Genomic DNA, 21574 nt, shown 5'->3' on the forward strand with positions numbered 1-21574 from the left:
ATATATATATATATATATATATATATATATATATATATATATATATATATATATATATATATATATATATATATATATATATAAATTAGAGCACAAATGGACAGTTCTAATGGCCTTTCTTTTAGCATTATGCTGACTAGTACAAAATATTTTTTTCAGTTCCTTGTAAAACAAAGTAAAAAGTTTTTTTTGTTACAAAATGTACACGGATAAATATGAAACTTAATCAACAAAATAAATAGATTAATAACAAAAAATATCCCAAAATTATGTTTTTAAAATGCAAATTAAAATTATGCCGCATATATTGTTGATAATAACAATAATAATAATAATAATAAACAATTAAATATCTCTCCGTTTTTGCAGTGCAGTTTTATTTGTAATGTTTTTAAATAATGTGAAATTAATCAATGTATTTTTAGATGTCCTACTTTAATATCCCAGTTTGGGACAGTAGCTAAAATTACTACATTTAGCCAACATTTTCATCTCAGCAAAAATTAGCAGATCGCAGGAAAGGCTTATTTTACTTATAGGTTTTAGTGTTTTTTTATTTCACTTTTCATTTATGAAAAAGTTTGAAATGTATATAAATATTATAACATAAGATTAAAGATATAGTTCACTCAAAAAACTCCCTCTTAACCTATTGACTCACACCTCAGTAATTTCAAAGCTTTACGGGTTATGACTTTTTTTTGCTATTGAACATAAAATAAGATATTTCAAAGAATGTTTAAACTGTTAACGACATCCATAGAAAAACAAACAAACAAACAAACAAACACTATAGTCATTTACAGGTTTCCAACATTCCTCTTTTGTGTTCAACAGAAAACCAGAAACTCAAGACAGGTTTGGAACAATAAATGATGATATGACTCCTTTTTAAATGAACTATCCCTAAGCAGTAAGGCTGTACCAGTAATGGAAAATAAATTATCTCAGTAATCTTCGAAAAGATATTGATTTCTCTGATAATTTCTCTGATAATGCTGATAATTAATGTGGATTTATCGTTGTAAAAAATATGGCATTTGCTTTCTTGTTTGTTTCAGCCACCTCAGGGTGGCGCTATAGTATCACGTAGTCAGATTTTTAGACTGACGCCAGAAGATCTTCATAGCAGATTTAATTTGCCTATGGATCAACCAAGATCCCCATACTTGCAGGTATGTAGATCAACCTTGAGCAATTTGTTTTGTTCACTCGAAAGTCGATGTCCCTACCTTAAACTATGCTTGGTTTCGTTCACATCAAGTGTCCTAAACTCTTGGATGAATGTCGGATATAGCCTATTTTAAAGAATGTACACCTTACGTCATACACAATTTTGCAATAGTGTTTAGTGAATATTCGTTGTCACAATCTTAAACACGACGACTTTCTTCCTTCATGAGGGACCTTAACTATTAAAGCCTGCTATTTTGAGGGATATAAACAAAAACAATGGTCCAAATCATATTTCCTGTCTTACATTTTTATTTTCTATAGCTTCGGAGAATCAAAAAAAGCCATATATTGATAAATAATGTCATGATATCTGTTTTAACATAAAGTTATGACTGAATTGCCTCTTGTTACAGTTATGATAACAAACAGGAAATGTTTATGGGCCAATGACAGGACCACATTGAAATGATTTATACAATTCAACCAACTTTTTTTTAAAGGAATGAAAATCAGGCTATGATGGATACAAGTGTATATTTTACTAAAAGAAGACCCCCTAGTTTCCCCAATTGTTTTTGTGATTTCTTACGATAAAAATGACTTTGTAAAAAAAAAAAGATTTTGTAGTGGTAATTCCCAAAAATTTGCAGACAATTTTGCAATTAAAAAACTATATAAATATAAAATGAACAGATACAAAAGCGTGAACACATATAGTCTACATTATTATGTATTAATTTTTGTAAGGGGAAACGTGCTCCACAATAATAACCATAGTTTTGTTGCAAGGTGTGCATTTATTTTTTGTTCTGTCTATTAACTTACCATCAACCAACTTTCACCACTTATGGGCATCTCGATGTTAACATTACGTTTGTTTATCCTGCCGAAACGCCAGTAAAGACTTGGATTATTGCAAAACAAGATTTCATTGCATCGATTACATGGCAGGGTACATTATTTATACTCTCCTGGATTTTGTATAAGTGTGGCGGTGCTTGCATCTGATTTTTATATAACACATTAACATATTTAAACACGTAGCTAGGCCGTTATATAATCTTTATTTCTGCTGACAAACCAAACTATCGCGTTCAGTAGTTACATACAAATGTACACATGGATGTATTAAATATATGTTTATTACATACTGCCTTTTCATCCGTTTTTCAGCCAGTTTCTAGACCTTTCCCCCCTTTTATGAGCAAACATTTTATTGGAAGCTTATTTGGAAGACTACAAGCTGTTCCGTATGTTTTATTTTGGTCAATTTAAACAATTATAAACAACATAAAACAGAAACCTTTTGATGCTCTGATAGTGATTCCTATGTAGAAGGATCACTTCCTGCCCTCCATTTGAATTCCATGTGTCATAAATGACATGGTGAAAACAACCTACATGTATAGTGAGTAGATAAAAATTTTGGGGTGAACCGTCTCTTTAAAGAGCCCATATTATACATATCTTGGTTGTAAGGGTCTCCAACAACAGTCTAATATGCATGCAAGGTCAAAAAGCACTTCCATGGTCTTATAATCTGCATTTATTTTTACCTAATTATTCCAGCGACTTCTGTATGAATCGTCCAGTGATTCATTTGTTCCCAAACCCCTCCTTAGCGCGAAGCTAATCTGCGCTGATTGGACCAATGCCAGTCTGTTGCGATTGGTCGACTGCCTTCAGTCAGAGAGTGAAATGCCCAACAGCTGATCAGCAATATAAAAGTAATCACAGTTCATACACGCTCGATAGTGTAGGCGTGGATTTTAGCTGCCAGTGGGTCAATGTAAATACAGACGATTGACTTGAAAATACAGACGACTATTTTATTGAGCAAAAACTCCAAAAACTGTCAAGGAGATCTCCTAGCTTTTCTCACTCTGCTCTTTTCACAGACACACACACAAACACACATATTGCCCTCTTCCTTGCGCGCGCGCACACACACAAAAACACACACACACACCTCCGGACGACAACGCGCGTGCACACACACAAACACACACACATACCTCCGGACGACAGCGCACGCACACACACACGCACACACACACTACCCTCGTCCATGGAGCTCCATAAACAAAGCAGCACGCGTCACGTTTTTAACGTGACTTTGCACGCGATGAGAGAATATAGCCAGTTAACCTGATGCAGTACATGTGGTTACAAGCAACAAATCACAACTAAATACATTTGCAAGCTAGAGTAATCGAGGCAACTTTAATCGCACGTACTTACACTTGAGAAATGGAGGAAGAAACCCATCCTGACGTCCATCAGTAAGTTACTCTTTACTGATCCTTCCTTTAACAAACGCCGATGAAGTATTCTTTGTAGCATGTAGTTTGCAGAAGTTTCCAGTAGTTTCCAACTGCTTGGTTATAATGCTGAGGTTTCATCTTTGGGTAGAGACTCGATAATATCCATCTGCAGTGTGACTTCAATTGACCGGCATGTTTGTGTGTTTGTGGGTGTGTGTGTGTGTCTGGGTTTCTGCGTCAGAGGGCGGGGCCGCAGGTTTCAAATATCCCGGCTTTGCGCGTGTACGTGAATAACTTGGTTTCGTTCGTACGTCATGGACGAAACACCTAATGACCCGGTATCAAGGTGACTCGTTTGAAGCACTATGAGTCGACTCTTTTTTTAGATGAATCAACCATTTTAAACACTGTACTCTTACAGATTTAAGCCTTAGCTGGATACTTCACTTCACTTAGAGCTGTGTTACAAACTACATGTAGGGGAATTTTCAAAAATCCATAATATGGGCTCTTTAAGTGGATTATAGCCTACTGTTGTTTATCAACATACACAAGACATTTTTACAAAAACTCACCACAACTACCCACATAGTAAGTATACTGTGACCACAGACAATGAGCGGATGACTTTCTCACAGTCTTCTAAGGTGAGAAACCAAACTGAGAAATGGTTAACAATTTCAACCAAACAACAATGGTCTATATTTGTATACGTTGGGCAGCTGGTAATGCGTTTGTCTCTTACATGGGGCTTGAGTCAGGTGCTATTTTGATAAAAGCGAGACTGACGAAAACAGCACAACACTGAACAGTAAATAAGTTGGTAACATGAAAAGCAAACAGAGTAAGTCATTTCAAAAGATTTATTTAGTTTTGTATAATTGCATACATAAACAGTTAAGACAATTAATATGACCAGGATCTCTTTAAGCAAGATAAAGGATTATGTTACATTTAACCGCATGTTAGTTGACAGTAAGCTTAATGTAAAGAACTCTCATTTCTTAAAGTATTTACAATGCATAGAAACTGATATTGTGGTCAAGATATTAAAACCAGAAAGGCTACATCATATAAAAAAAGAGTGAAAGTGATTGAAATCAAGAACAAGAAATGGCAAACTTATCGTTACAAAAATTGAAGTTTTTGTACATTAAAGACCGGGTAAAGTAAGATTTAAGTAAGTGTTCTGAGTTTGTCACACAGCAGAAAATTTTATTAACCAGTCAGGCAAATCTGAATGATGAAAAAAGCCAAGGAACTAAAATAAGTTGTTGAAATCGGTCATCCCCTTGATGTTAAATAGTATCTTTACAACCTGACTGGATCCTACTGATGCTTCCTCTTGTAACCTGAGTTTAAATGGCTTTTTACAACCATACATGTTTGAGCCTTTAAAGCCAGAATCCAATTCAGAGGACAATGACTGGCTACCCTAGAGTTACCTCATCCCACTCAGACTGCATCAAAATAGTAATTTTTCTTCTTTTTATGTTAATTAGCAATATGTAACTAGCATAACTGTAGCAAAATAAGCTTAAGTTATTTCTTTGCATCATTAAGCCACCGTTTTATCCCTACCCAAAAAATCCTGAACACAGATCTGTTGAAAAACTGTTTAAGGGGCACCTATGATAAAAAAAAAACATCTTTTGTAAGCTGTTTGGACAGTGTCCGCAGTCATATTGGGGTGAAATAAACACAATAAGTCTCTTTTTTTAATTTCTTGACGTTAAAATAGGATCCAAATCTCTTCCTTTTTAAGGCCGACCGCAATGTGACGTAGGAGTGCGGATTCCCTGCCCACCGAATTGATTGACAGCCGCATATTAGCATGTCTCCGTAGTAATGCATATAACTAAATCAACAAGACAGCTGTTGAGCTCATAACGGAAGTGAACATAACGGATATCCACACAGCAGTGGCTATTAATGTATATCCTGTCACATTTGCCGGACAAAAACAGTGCAAAGTTAAACGCGCACTGTGTGTGTGAACTTTGTGACAACATTGTGTGTGACTCATCGTTGCAGAAAGGCTTGAGTTAACTCCACAACAAATACATCAAATAACCATTGGGAAAGTTCTTACAGTAGTATTTCTCACAAACGTCCTGTAAGATGTATTTCATGTCTGTCACTGTGCTGTTTATCTGACACAGCTGAGGCGGAAATTGAGGCACACTTTGACAGGGATATGGGAAGAGTGGGCAGTGAGAATCAGCATTAAAGGCACAGGAAACAAATACAGCTACATTGTGTCCAAACTTCTGAAAGGTATAATGAATATTCTGATGGGTGTTTTGAGCTAAACTTTACAAACACATTCTGTAGACACAAAAGACTTATTTTAAAGCTTGAAAAAGGGGTAAAATAGGTACCCTTTAAAAGTTGGCATGAAATCAAAATGTATTCTTATTTTTATATGTATATAGAAGTGCTTGTTATAAATCTGTGCACTTTATTGCTTATTAAAAATGGATTTGCCCTCATAATCTTTAATCAAATACTGTAACCTTTCCTCCCCTCTCAAAACAACTTTTTTTCACTTCTGGTCACATGGAATGCCTTTAGGGCGAAGCTACTAATGCTTTAGAGCAGGGCTATCAGTCATTTAAGGCAGGGCCATCAGGGCTATCAGTCCTTTAGGGTGGGGCTATCAGTCATTTAAAGCGGGGCTATCAGTACAGGTCTCGTTTCTGTCCTGCCTTCACTAAAGGCAGTTTTTCAAAGGAATATGATACAGTTCTGTCAATCAACATTCGTCTGGCATCTGAAAACATTCTGCACCAGAAGGTGCTGAAGGTGACGACGGTGGTGAGTAATCTTTACCAATTACAAAGTAGCATTTAAATCTTCCTTCATTTTGTTAGCAACATCCATTTTCCAACAATCCAATTGGTTCCCAAAGGATGAAATCACGCACCATTCTACATTTTTTCTCATTCCAGACACCTTTTCAAGTGGATGTACAAATAAATGAATTTTAATTTCGATGTCATGCCTATTTTCATGTTTTGACACCACAGTTCAGTTCTAAATACTTCAGAGTCTTTGCAATGTATTTCAGCAATACATTTATAACATTTAAAATGTGATTTGAAGCAGAATTCTCTTTACCAAGACTTTAAGTTACTAGTAGTAAGATTACAACAGCAACATGTTCAGAAGGCAAGTAAATGTCCCCATAGTCCTCTACGGGCAGCTTATGAAGCGATTTACTATATAACGGTAACCTTTTTTGTTTTTTTGGCAATATGTTCTTGTGCGTTCATGGGGAAAAGGTTGTGGTGGTTTCTGTGTCCAGGCCGACAGAAGATCTTCGTCTCCCGCAGTGGGTGTACATTAAGTGGCTCGTTCGGAGACATCCCAGGTCTTTCAAAAGCTTCAGGAGATCATTGCGAAACTTTACCCCAATGAAGGCGTACAGGAATGGGTTCACACAGCAGCGCAAGAAGGCCACAGCCATGGTCACATCCAGAGCAAAAAGACGAGTATTGTCCTTGGCACAATCTGTTGTTTGCTGGACAGAGACTCCCATGACTACATTGTAGGGTAGCTGGCTGAAGACGAAGACAACGACCACTGCAATGATTACCTTGAAGGCTTTATTTCTCTCAAAGTTCTTGGCCTGCATGAGGGTTTTAATAATGCAGATGTAACAGAACCCCATGACGACTGCTGGGATGATAAATCCCAAGACCATCTGACTTATCACCATCTTAACATAATAGTCCTGATAGTTGACATTTGCTGAACAGGTGCCCCTGCTATTGATTTCAGCAAAAACCATGTCAGGTACAGAAAAGACGATCGCTATCACCCAGGTGACTAGAGAAGACACCTGACCATAGTAGACCGCACTGGAGCGACAACGATGAGCAGAAACAGCCTTCGTTATGGAGAAATAGCGATCAATGCTGATGCAGGTGAGGAGGAACATGCCGCTGAAGAAGCTGACCTTGTAGATAGTAAACATGGCTTTGCATGGATACAAACCCAAATGCCAAGTACTCATGAAACTAGCTGCCCAGAAGGGGAGAGAAATGGCAAACAGCAGGTCAGCCATGGCCAGATTAAACAGGTAGACATCGGTCATTGTCTTCAGCCTCTTGAAGTAAAGGTAGGTCAGGATGACCAGAAAGTTCCCCATGAGAGCCAGGAGGCAGATGATGGTGTAGATGGTGGGCAGGAACCAGGCTCGGAAAGTACGATTGTTGGTCTTATTGCAACTTTGTTCATAAATGTCATAATCTACTGTTCCTGTGGTATAATCATACTCTGTTGTAGCCTTTTCACCCATTTGGTGTTCAGTCATGTTGGACCAACTTTTCTGAAAAACAGATAATGCAAAAGTGTCATATAAAATTTCCAAGAATTTATTGGGAAAAAACATCATGATCATTTGAATTGACTACCTCACGATGGTTTGAAAACTGAACATGAACATTTGCGCAAGAGGTGCACTTTAATTTGATGGTTCTCTTAAAGCAGCGGTGTCAAACTCTGCACAGTTTAGTTCCAACCCAGCTTCAACACACTTACCTGTAGGTTTTAAACAAGCCTGAAGGCCTCAATTAGTTTGATCAGGTGTGTGTATTTAGGGTTGAAACTAAACTGTGCAGAGCTGCAGCCCTTCAGAAATGGATTTAGACATTGAAGTCCACATTTTATTTTGATGGTCCTCCACCAAAGTAGACTGAAGTGACTACCAAAATGAAATATAAACATATCTTGATTTTAAATTATTTAAAAAGGACAGTAAATTCTGACTATGCTTAGACAAAAGTCTTGTCGCTTAACAGAAATAATGTAGAGTAGAATATAAAGTCATGGTGCGGTGGAAAAACAATTAATATTGTGTTTGACTCCCATGAGCTTAGAGGACTGCATCCATATATCTATGCAATGACTCAAAGTCATCTGGAATGGCAAAGAAAGCATTCTTGCAGGACTCTCAGAGTTCATCAAGAATCTTTGGATTCACATTCAATACCTCCTCCTTCATCTTCTGTAGTATTTGTGATAATTCGGATGCAGATACAGATGATTCAGTGGAAAAATCGACTTTCTGCCACTTTTCCATATGATTTACTAAAAGTCAAGTTATTATTTGTTGCTCTTACAACTGTGACAGACGACAAGACTTTTGTCAGGTATAGTGTAAGCAATATTGCAACTATGCAGCAACTAATTCATTTTAGAGCATTAGCAGACTCTCTGCTTAGTATCTGCTGATACTGCACCTCCAACAGACATTAAACTGAAAACTTTGTAAATACATCAACTTAAATTAACTCTAACCTTACAGTTTACTAATACTCTAATAAGTATTAATTGGTATGGAGTTGCAATGTATAGCTTGTAATCAACACAATGTCTCAAAATAAAATGGTACCTAAATTGTTTATTTATGACACAACTGTGAAATCTCTTTTTGGGACCTTAGTTTTTAATTTTGTAAATATGTTCTAATACTTTATTTATACTCTAATGACAGTTACTTGACATGTTTGTTGCAGAAAACAGAATGTCTAAAGGGGGACATCAAAAAAGCATAGCCAAGGCTTTCAGACAAATAGTCCTCCAGTGTTTGGTTGCATGCTTAGACTATTTTTCAAAATAAGTAATCTTATTTTTATTTTTAATTTAAAAATAAATTTATTTAATCTTTATCTTTGTTTTATCTAAGTATGGTGATCTAGTCGAGTAAACTAGTTTCTAATTTAGTAAATACGCATACAGATACCTGCCTAGGCGCAGGAAATAAGATACTTGAGCTGTAAAAGATGTGCAACCACACATTTGCTATTAAAAGGCTTGACTGTTTGATTAAAACCTTTTATATTAAGTCAAATGTGTGTTTATATACATCCTTTGTACATAGTTTTGAAATTTTTTCAAACTCGTTTCTCAAATAGGGTTGAATATGTTAATATCAATTTACTAACATAGAAAGATGCATTATAACTCTTTAGTTTAAGAACCAATTCTCACTATCTAAGGGTGTTTTATTATAATATTTGCTGTTTATTTGTACTTATAAAGTGCATAATCTGTATGTTATTGTTATTTTACATCAAGCTGAATTTTTACATTTACATTTAAGCAGAAGTTTAAAAATTAAAGGTTTATTGAGGCAAAAGTCATAGCTAATGGTCTGTTAATAGCAATAATTTTACCCTTAAAGTTTGATATTCTATTCTGTTCTATTCTATTCTATTCTGATAACATTTAGTTTAAGGATCAATTCTGACCATTAACTGGCGTATTACCTGTCTATTAGTAAGATATTGGACGTTTATTTGTAGTTATAAAGTACATATTCTGCATGATATTCAACACTACTAACCAACCCATAACTGCTACATTAATAACCATTATTAAGAAGCAAATTAGTAGTTTATTGAGCTAAAAGTCATAGTTAATTGTTTGTAAATAGCAAGAATTGTACCGTAAAAATAAAGTGTGACCTTCTAAAAGATTTACTAATCTTAGGTAGTGTTAATAAATGTAATAGTTAATATTTAAAATTGGCTCGTAAAAAATGCTGGGTTCCACACAATCGATTTGTGTTGGGACAACGTGAAGGATCTAAGTTCATTTTAATTAAACATTTAAATGGATTAAACATAAAACAATTAAGTTGTCCAAACAAAATAAAAAACGTGTTGTTTCAGCTCATTTTAAATAAGTAGTTTGAACAAGCAACCCTTTTTTTTTGAGTGTATTAATATTTATGTTTCTAAGTTAACAGTGAACAATATTTTGGTCACTATTTTGATGGTCCATTTGTTGAATTAAGTTCGTTGCTTCTACATCCCAAATAATTCTCATTAGATTATAAGTAGACTGTTAGGTTGGGGTTGGGGTTAGGGTTAGTGTGTTGACGTACTTGCAAAGTGTCTTGTAGTCAGTTAAATGTCAGTTGAAGGAGTAGTATCAACAGCTATTAAGCAGACAGTCTGCTCATACTTAAATGAACCATCAAAATAAAGTGTTACCAATATTTATGAACAAATACTAATTACCAGCATACGCTGAAAGAAATGCTGGGTTCCACACACAATTTCTTCTGGTTGTTCCAACAAAATTCGATTAAGTTAACTTAAGTTCGATTAAGTTAACTCGTTTCTACAAATTTAAGTGGATTGACCTTAAAAAAATTAGGTTGTCCCCAAAAAAACCTTTTGTAAATTGTGTTGGTCCAACTCATATTCTAGAAGTAGTTTGAACCAGCAGCAAAAGTGTTTTTTTTAATACAATACATCTATTGCTCTCTGCTGGTTACTGTTATATAATGCATTAATGAGAACGTATTATTATTGTTACAGATTTTCAAAAGAATATGTGAGAACTGCTGCCTCAAACGTGTGCGATAAAAGGGAACGATGACTGATTCTGTCACTGTCACGCAAGTTATAGTTCACTCAAGTTACGCAAAATGAAGAAAGTTACATTTTTTAATGATAGTAAACGATAGCAGACATCTAATTTATGCATGAAACCTCACTCTAAAATAAGAAGTTAACATGAATGGTGACTTCAGTTAATTGTGATAAAAATAATAATAAAAATACCTTTATGTGGCAAGACCATATCAGCAACACAGGACAAAACACTGCCAGTAAAAAAGACAATGGGTCAAAGAGTGCACAAAATTACAGACTTCATTCATAGATAAGATAAAACATCAAATAATATGCACAGTTCCACACTATTAGTTTCCTTTTTGAAATCTTCGACCACATCCTGTATGTGTAAATGCAAATATTTAACAGGGAAATCCAGCCGATTAACTTTTAGACTCACCGGTATACGCGTGCATGTTTGCAGATGACTTTCTGATTGAACGTCTCACTGGGGTCTGTTCACGACACAGTGAACTCGAGAGCTCGTGTGTGTCTGTATGTGCTGTGCCAAAAAAAAGAAAAGAAAAAAAAATAGGTGAAGAACCACGTTTGACTTTGAAGCCAACACCAGAGGAAAGAGTTTTAACCACAGCGTGCTGTGTTTCAAGAAAAACAACATCGATTCTTACCTTAGCTGAACTAGAAAGTAAGTAATAATTATAAAGAAAACTATTTACTGGTTGGCTAGATAAATTAGGATCAAAGTAAGTGAGTTTTTTTAAATACTTTATTTTCTTAGATAAAAAAGCAGAACAAAGAACACTTTTAAATGACAACATACACTGTAATAGATGATTATTCATTCATTCATTCATTTTCTTTTCGGCTTAGTCCCTTTATTAATCCGGGGTTGCCACAGCGGAATGAACTGTTTACTTATCCAGCATATGTTTTACACAGCGGATGCCCTTCCAGCTGCAACCCATCTCTGGGAAACATCCATACACTCATTTACACTTATACACTAAAAAAAAATTTGACTGTGGGGGGATCGGGAGCACTTGGAGGAAACCCACGCGAACACGGGGAGAACATGCAAACTCCACACAGAAATGCCAACTGACCCAGCCGAGGCTCGAACCAGCGACCTTCTTGCTGTGAGGTGACAGCACTACCTACTGTGCCATTGTGTTGTCGTAATAAATGATTTGTCAACTTTAATTAAAAAAGTGAGTAAACCCAATTCTATGTAAATAAACTACATGCATAATTATAAAAAAATAAGTTAAACCAACTTAAAAGTTCCAAGTTACAATGGGTTACTCACCTTTTTAAAGTAAAGACTAGCATTCGCTTTTAAGACAACAGGTTTACGTAGATTTTTAAAGTAAAGCAAACAATCACTTTTACAGTGTATAAACAAAGAGACATACACTATTGACCTTATTCGGCGATGTGGAAGTGCGCTTGTTTTCTGTTTTAGAACTTCCGATTCAGTTGCCTATATGAGAAATGACTAGAATAAATGTCAAAAAACAGTCCAACTACTTTCTCTACAAACAAATGTGTTCATGACTATACATAAAAATTTAAATAATATAAGAAATATTAGCATGCAGCATAACCAGCTGCTTTTAACATCTAAAAATCAATGGATGACAAGATTAAATACATGATTCAAGGCTAGGAATGCAAGTTCCGAGACAAATGGTCCCCCTTTATTAAATAGTTTGAAGAACTCCCTGGCTTTTAGAATACATTTATTCAATTTTATTTATTTATTTATTTTGTTTTTATTTATTTATTTGATTTTTTTCTTCGTTATTTCTATTTTGTACTTTTTGGATGTTACCAAGCCCTTCATATCAAATGATAACGAATTGGCTAAGCAAAAATAGCATAATGTATTTGCTCACTGTCAACTTTGAACTTTTATGCTAGTTCTCCCCGCCCACCCATGCATGTCAGAGTGTGCCTTAGGGCCTACTCACACTATGCCATCCGTACCGTGCCCAGGCTGAGCGAAAGAGCGCTTCTCACTGAACAGCGCAGTAGCGATGACGTAAGCGTGCCGAGGCCCGATTGTGGTGTGAGTGCGGGCCGTCGGGGGAGACGGGAGGGGGGACAAGCGTGCTTTGGCCCAGTTCGAGGCAACTGTACCTAGTGTGAGTACAGCCTTAATCTCCGCCTCGGCTGCATCAGGTAAACAGCACAGTGATAGACATAAAGGAGATCTCATGTAGCGTTTGTGAGAAATACCACAGTAAAAACTTTACCAATGAGTATTTGATGTATTTGTTGTGGAGTTAATTCAAGCCTTTATGCAATGATGAGTCACACACAATGTTGTTACAAAGTTCATGCACACACACACACACATACACACACACACACACACACACACACAGCAAGCACGTTTAACTTTGCACTGTTTTTGCATGCAAATTTGACAGGAAAAACATTAATATCCACTTGTGTATGGATATTTGTTTTGTTAATGTACAAAATAAACTTGATTAAACTTTCACAAACTGGGATTGAAGCGTCTTCTTTTATAATTGTATTGACATGTGGCTGTGGTGATAAAGACGGTAAAATCGCTGCAATTCATCACAAACATGCACTGTTTTAAAAAGGTTTTAGACTTGTAAAAGTCATTCTTGATCAAATTTAATGATGATTGATGATCACAAAGAGCTGAACAGACATGTCCTGTCTTGTTGATATGATTATACGTGTTAATATACGTCTGTGAATCAATTCGGTGGGCGGGGAAACCACACTCCTACGTCACGTTGCTGTGGGCCTCAAAATGGGAAAGATTTGGATCCAATTTTGACGTCAGAAAATTAAAAAAGAGACTTATTGTGTTTATATCATCTCAATATGACTGTGGACACTCTTTACCTACACACGGTTCTGTCTAAACAGCTTACAAAAGATGATTTTCATCATAGGTGCCCTTTAAACCTCAGATGGATGTTTTCATTTACTTAGTTTGGGTGGTGTCACACATCGCATAAAAGGTAATTTTCAAAACTCACAATTGCTCTTTAAATACAAAAACATTTTTGTGCTGCTTGTTCAAACTACTGATTTAAAATGAGTTGAAGCAACACAGTTCTGGAGTTTCTTTTTTTAGGGACAACTTAATTGTTTTATGTTCAATCAACTTAAAATTGTAAAAAAAAAAACGTTAGCTTAATCATTATTCATTGAGTCAAGATGAAGGGATTGCATGCACAGAGTATTATATTTGAGTAAAGTCTGCTCATAATCCTAAACAACACTGTAGAAGACTGCACATTTACAGCAGCAAGTCAAAATAGCTTTTTCCTCTTCTCAGTTTTGAAAGTTCCCTGTCCTCAACCACTGTCGCTCCCCCCTCTAAGTTTCAACTTTGCACAGGTACATGCGCTGCTGCACGTGTGCACTTGTGGGTTTACGTGTACACTGCTGCCAGGAAAAGAGGCCTAAGCAGGAAGACGTGTTTCGGCCACAACTCAGGTGATTTGCATGGTGAAGAAGCAGTTGGTGCATGCAAAGACTGAATAAACCTCAGCAGCTACAATTACCTGTACTCTCACCTGATTGTGCAAAAACCACTGGTTCTTGTGAGGTTTTTGTTTGGGTGACGGCTAAGAGACCTGATGGTTAAGCAGAATCATAAAGAAAAACGTTTTTTTTAAAGATTGTAAAATGCATTTATTTTATTTATGTGCACTCTCTTTCTTTTAATTATTTTTTGTTGTTATTAACATACAACAAATGTTATTAAAACACATTTGTGCTAATAATATATTTACTTTTTAATCTATTTATTTTGTTTTTGTTTTTATTAGATTTTTTTTGGGTGGCGCAGTGGGTAGCATGATTGCCTCACAGCAAGAAGGTTGCTGGCTCGAGCCTCGGCTGTGTAATTTGGCATTTCTGTGTGGAGTTTGCATGTTCTCCCCGTGTTGGCATGGGTTTCCTGCGGGTGCTCCGATTTCCCCCACAAGTCCAAAGACATGTGGTACAGGTGCACGCTAAATTGTCCGTAGTGTATGTGTGTGAATAAGAGTGTATGGGTTTCCCAGTGATGGGCTGCAGCTGGAAGAGCATCTGCTGCGTAAAACATATGCAAAATTATTTGGCGGTTTATTCCGCTGTGGCGACCCCAGATTAATAAAGGGACTAAGCCGAAAATAAAATAAATGAATAAATATTTGATTTAAAAAAATTATTTATTCATTCATTCAGTCATTTTCATTCGGCTTAGTCCTTGATTATCAGGGGTCCCCACAGTGGAATGGACCACCAACTATTCTGGCATATGTTATACATGGCGGATGGCCTTCTAGCTGCAACACAGGCAACAGGGGGGTTCACACTGTCTTTAAAATAGGAAGAATCGCCGACAACTTTGTTCAAACTACGTCTTACAGCAAAACAAGCGAGAAGTGACATGGAGAAAACGTGAGGTCATGTACTATATGTTTTTTTTATTATAATGAGAAAGAAGTCTTTCAGAAAATGTACTTATTTAGCTCAGCTGGGTTTTGAAGGGAATTAGCAATTTCTCCAAAACTTTTCTCTTTTTCGACCGGGTTGTGGTATTACTCAGATGACATGTCAAACAATGCCTGTGATTTTAGGCATTTGTTGGCAATTTCTCAAAACCGGGGCTAAAATCATGCAGTCTGAACTCAAAATAAGTATTTTGAATGTGTCAAGCTGCTGTGATCAACGCATTGTAATGTTTCTCTGTGAATATTAAACTACTGAAAGAGCTGCAGTTTATTTTGTATTTTTATAGGTATATTTTATATGTTTTAAAAGTAACTTCAAAGTATATATTATCATTTATAATTTCTTTCTTTCTTTCTTATGTAACTTACCCATCACTGCATTAAGGGAGATATGTGGGGGGTGGGGGGTGGTATTAATTAATTAATTCTTAATTACCTGTTTCTAAATGATTTGTCTCTAAAAGTGAGGGGACGTATTCTTTTATGTGACTTTTTTCAATTTGATGTTTCCTTTTACAGCCTTGACATTGTTGTCATGATCACCAGCGATCAGCACTCCATAGATCGCTGGAATACACGCACAATAGCTTACGGACTACAAATCTGCCATTTTTGAACTACATCTCCATACATGCACGCTGCTCACGCACGTTCCATATTCTGACTTATCACACACACCACAGGAGGATTGTCAAGGACTGATTACACACACTATTTAAGCAGCACACACACTCACACCTATCGCTGAGTCTTGTTTATATCTAGTGACAATACAATACAATACAAAGCAAATTACTTTGTCTTATTTTTCTGTGTTTTTACCCTCGCCTTGTTAGTCTGTTTATTCCTGCCTGTCGCCTACCATCTGACCTCTTGCCTATTATCTTGACTACGTTTATGGATTGCCTGTATACATCTGTTTGCCCCTGTATTGACCACTGCTTACCTGACCTTGCTATTACACCCTGCATGTGGATCCGCACCTCTGTTGTCAGTGTCACATCCCCTGGTTACAGTTGTAATGTAATTCAAATTTAATTTGTTAAATAGACTTATGCATCCAATTGAATGTTAAAGCGTAAAAAGAGATGTAAGAGCGTTTAAACGCAGACGTCATTAGCTGCAGGCTAGCTCAGAAATTCCACTTAAATACTGGGGCAAAATTAATTTCCATATTTGAAAGATATGACCTAGAAAAATATACTTTAAAGCAGTGTTTCTTGTTTGGACTGATACCCACTTTATATCGTATCTCAGCCAGGCAGTGAAGATCGCTGTATTTTTAAAGAAATCAGATCTTAAACACAACGATTTTGTATGGGATGACAATTAACCGTGAGGTTGGCGGACTAAAATTTAAAGTCTTTGTGCATATACCCCATTGAACTAGTGTGTGGTTTTAATATGTTTCTGGTGTTATAATGTATTTACAGTTTGTTATTTCCTGTCTGACCTAAGATGAACAACAACAACAATAATTTGTCAACAGATTTAATACATGCAGTTCATCCGAACAGTTCAAATGTACAAAATGTTTCTTTACATTAAAACAGAACAAAATGAACGCTAAATAAAACGTGTGCACAAAGCAAACAAACAAAAGATAAAACATTTGTTTTCTGGTTAAATGCAGGTCAAAGACTGCTTGCAGCATTGCACTTCGAGGTTCATCAAAGCTACATCAAAGGCAGAAAAAAAGAAGCATGCAAACCCCCACCCTAAAATCAGAAAGAAAACAACACACGATGAAAGCTCCCTTTTCTCAAACCACCGCTAGTAAAACAAAACATACCAATTTCTGTCGTTACATGGAAAGTTTGTCAAAGTGCACAGAAGCGTGCGCACTTTAAGACGGTGGCCTATGACCAGTGTTATAAACAGCTCTACATTTACACGCCACTGTTGTTCATAGAAGCTGAAAGAAATATTTGATTGTGGTTTTAATGCAAAGCAGGAAGATCTAATCTATGAAACCACAATGTGCTTTTTCTTGGTATGTTAAATGTTGGGGCTAAACAACTACTGTTTTTAAACATGAGGAAAAGATCTAGATCAAGCTGCGCGATTATTAGGGTTTTACTAGCTATTAAAATAAAGAAAGGAATGAACCGCCTGATTTTATTTATTTATTTATTTATTGATTGATTTATTTGTTTATTTTTTTATTCATCCATTCATTCATTCATTTTCCTTCAGCTTAGTGCCTCATTAGCAAACAAAAACTTTTTTTAAACAGGAGGAAAAGATCTAGATCAAGATCAAGCTTAAAGTTCTAGATTAAGCAGTGAGATTATTGGGGTTTTACTAGCTAGTTAAATAAAGGAAGGAATGAAACGCCTGATTTTATTTCTATTATTTTTTTCTTTATTTTCTTCAGCTTAGTCCCTTATCTCAGGGGTCACCACATCAGAATGAACCGTATGATTTCATTCATTCATTCATTCATTCATTCATTCATTCATTCATTCATTCATTCATTTTCCTTCAGCTTAGTCTTTGATTATCAGGTATGTTAAATGTTGGCGCTAAATAACTACTTTTTTAAACAGGAGGGAAAGATCTAGCTCAAGATCGAGCTTAAAGATCTAGATCAAGCAGTGAGATTATTAGGTTTTAACTAGCAATTAAAGTAAAGAACGATGTTTTAAATGAGTTGTAATTAAATGTGTTGTATGTCAAAATATCGTATACATTGCACCAGTGCTGTTTAGTTTTTTACAATCAGCAACTCTGCTAACTGTAATTAACAAGAGCTTCTTCACGTCCTAACTAATTGGTTTAGTGTTTGATCAGACTTGGAGCTGAACTCTGCAGGAAGGTACAGTTGAAGTCAGAATTATTAGCCCTTTTTCGATATATATATATATATATATATATATATATATATATATATATATATATATATATATATATATATATATATATATATATATATTTTAAGTATTTCCCAAATGATGTTTAACAGAGCAAGGAAATTTCCACAGTATGTCTGATAATATTTTTTCTTCTGGAAAAAGTCTTTTTTTATTTTTTATTTTGGCTAGAATAAAAGCCAAAGTTTTTATTTAAAAAAAAAAAACATTTTAAGGTTAAAATTATTAGCCCCTTTAAGCTGTTTTTCCTTCAGTCTATAGACCAAACCAACATTATACAATAACTTGCCTAATTACCCTAACCTGCCTAGTTAACCTCATTAACCTAGTTAAGCACTTTAAATGTCACTTTAAGCTGTATAGAAGTGTCTTGTAAAATATCTAGTCAAATATTATTTACTGTCATCATAGTAAATAAAATAAATCAGTTATTAGAAATGAGTTATTAAAACTATTATGTTTAGAAATGTGTTGAAGAAATCTTTCCTACGTTAAATAGAAATTGGGTAATTCTGACTAACTGTAGATCTCCAGGAACAGGATTGGGCAGCCCTGGTGTAGGGGCAATGCTGAAGAACAATGAATGAATGAATGAATGTTTGTTAGTATCTAAAAATTTAAGATGATCTTTTTGTACTTTTTAGTTTAAACCTTTGTTTAAAATGTGTACTTATGGAAAAGATGCCACCCCAGTGACAGCTTTTGTAAGTTTATTTTTGAGAGTGTACTATATAACAAAATTAAAAGTGTGAAAATGTGTGCTGACAAATAAGCATACAATATACAGCAAAATGTGTAAATATTTTAGGAATTGTATATGTATTATTTGTTAAAGCAGTGGGGAAAATGCACGAGCATTCATTCGTTATCTTAACATCATGTTTAAAAATAAATAAAACCTACCTTTTCATACAGTGCACTAACAGAGCTTGACCTTTTATATTTGCTTCACAAACAACTACAGTTGAGAGTAAAATATGGTTTTCATTTATATTATAAAGGAATACAAAAACTCTATTATAGTCCCTAAGTTATGCCGTCAGTAATCAAGCAGAAAGTATCTTCCGTTTTAGACTCACTTTTGAATTAGATCAGTCAGTGATTTACTGCAAAATACACTAATTAATCGAAAGCATGATTCATTAATCGACTCTAAAGAAATCATTTGAATCAGTGAGTTTCTGACTAAAGAACAGGTGCAATCGTTATCTGACAAGATTTAGTTCACAAATTGGACATGACTTCACATCTCTGAGCAGGTGAGGATTTCTCCAAAATACATTTTTACTCCTCTTTAAAAACAGATGCCTCTTCAAATAAAAAATACTCAGATAAACAAGTAAAATTAAAGTAAACAACACTTATGAAAAATCTAATTATTCGATGACATGAACATTTACACTGAAAAAAGTGGTAACTCTACCTACAAATGGTAGCATTTAAGTTAATTTTAGCTAGTCTGTCTCAAACTTCTCATCTTGCTCGTCGACGTCAAGTAATGGACCCTTCGCTAAGCCCCGCCCTTCTTAGTAACTGTTGCTACGCCTGTCAAGCTTTTGTGCCTGGCACGGCTTTTTCAGTGTGTGTGCGACATTCAGACATTGCCAGGGATATAATGTCATTTTTGGCGAACAGGTGAGATATCCGAGAAAGCCAAACAAAAAAGGACTAAAGTATGCATTACAGGAGTTTATTCACCACATAATAGGCAACCGATTAGAGAATAAATCAATCAAAATTGAAGCTAGCTTAGCCTAGCCGCCTCATACGCTAACCATACAACAGCTTAGCTCATGCTCAGCAGGAGAGGTGACATTTAAAATAATCTAATAATAACAAATGAAACCGTGTGATTGATTGATTTTTAGCCAAAAAGCCTGATAGATTAATTGTTGTGCAATGAAATATAGCGCTGCTGAGGAAACACGCATGACAGTGCTGCTACATAGTTCATTCATAGATAGAACAGCTAGAAAGGGAAACTGGTGGATTTGTGCTGAATATTAGCATCATTGACCATAACAATGTCATAACAATTGACCATAACAATGTACAGTGAGTTACCTATTACTGTCAGTATTTTTGTGTGCTCTTTATAAATTAATGAAAAACAGCTGCTGGTAAAGTATATTGATCGCAAGTGCTCAGTTTGTGATCATATCTCGGTTTTGTTTTGTTGATTTGTAATTTCAAATATTCGTAGCTTGAAACAGATGGAAATGTAAAGTTAGTTACAGCTTCGCAGATTCACATTTTTCGGATCAATAACTCGTGTCATTATGACCTATTCGCTATTAGTATGACTAGCGTTACTAACGTTATGACGAAGGCTTAAACGAAGCATTACTCACAATATCGAGTGAAAAAATGAATAAGACAGCTGTGAAACATAACCTGCTTTGTGTTTTTGTAGGAAACACAGTTTAGTTCTGTTTAGGGTAACGTTAAGAGGCGTGTGAGTTATTGCTGTCGGTTATCACTGAATGTGTCAAGAAAATCAAAACAAAACCAACTTAGCTCCGCTCCTTTAGCGCCCCTCACACAGCTTGATCCACGCTGGCATGTCTCCTCTTGGGTTTTAGGTTTGAAAAGGAAAAAAATTCCACCATCCCATCCAAACTTTTAGGATACCGGGTATCAGATTTGCACAATCCTTATGCACTCACTTGAAAGCTTGACAGAGCCCCTGCGCGTAGCTACAGTTGCTAAGCCACGATTGGTGGGTTGCGGTTTTTGGACGTGGCTTAGCGAAGGGTCAAATTGACATGACCAATTAAATAGAAGCAGAACGTTAATTACACCACAGAGCATCAGTTTAATGCTGAAAGAGAATGAGGTAGGACTTAGGAAGCAAAACATCATATATATGACAGCTGTTTTACGATAGAAATGCTAAACAACCGACAACAATATCCAAAGGGATAGAATAGATGAGAATAGATGTAAACTATTCAACCTTTCCCCTCAATTGTTTCTCTTTTTCACTGAGCTGTTATTAGTAGCTGTAACTGTGGAGCTGTAAGTCTGTAGCTAAAATCTATGTATTAAAATGTAAAATATTTATTAATACAAATAAAATATATTTATAATATAATAAAATATTTATTTAGTTCATTTATTCTTACTTAATGATGGAGGACAGATACAATAAACATAGTTTAAGCTGAAATAAAGCCATCACATGCATGTGCCATGCGTCAAAGCTAATTCTCAACACTTTTTATAAATTACAAAACCAAAAACAACAAATGGCACACATTTTTTAAAAAAAACATGTACACTAGACATGACTACAAACAGGATTAGTGGCTTTATTTAAAATAAATGATTATACTTTGCAATAGTCCGACAATTAATTCCAAAATTTGACACCTTTAACTGAGAGAACAGATGATCTG

The 21574-nt window shown here is 35.4% G+C and overlaps 1 protein-coding gene across 3 annotated transcripts; it reads right to left on the reverse strand.

The window, feature by feature from the left end:
• Window positions 1–4289: 4289 nt before the first annotated feature.
• Window positions 4290–20898, reverse strand: ccr7 (chemokine (C-C motif) receptor 7). Of its 3 annotated transcripts, none has more exons than XM_087255801.1 (4): window positions 20843–20898; window positions 11253–11354; window positions 11021–11061; window positions 4290–7773 (listed from the first exon to the last, which is right to left on the reverse strand). In XM_087255801.1, the coding sequence occupies exons 2-4, from the start codon at window positions 11266–11268 to the stop codon at window positions 6712–6714; spliced, it is 1119 nt and encodes a 372-aa protein (XP_087111927.1). In that variant the 5' UTR covers window positions 11269–11354; window positions 20843–20898; the 3' UTR covers window positions 4290–6711.
• Window positions 20899–21574: the final 676 nt, after the last annotated feature.

Source organism: Danio rerio, chromosome 6, assembly GCF_052040795.2.
Source record: "Danio rerio strain M-AB ecotype USA chromosome 6, GRCz13ab, whole genome shotgun sequence".
In the NCBI taxonomy this organism is placed as follows: Eukaryota; Metazoa; Chordata; class Actinopteri; order Cypriniformes; family Danionidae; genus Danio; species Danio rerio.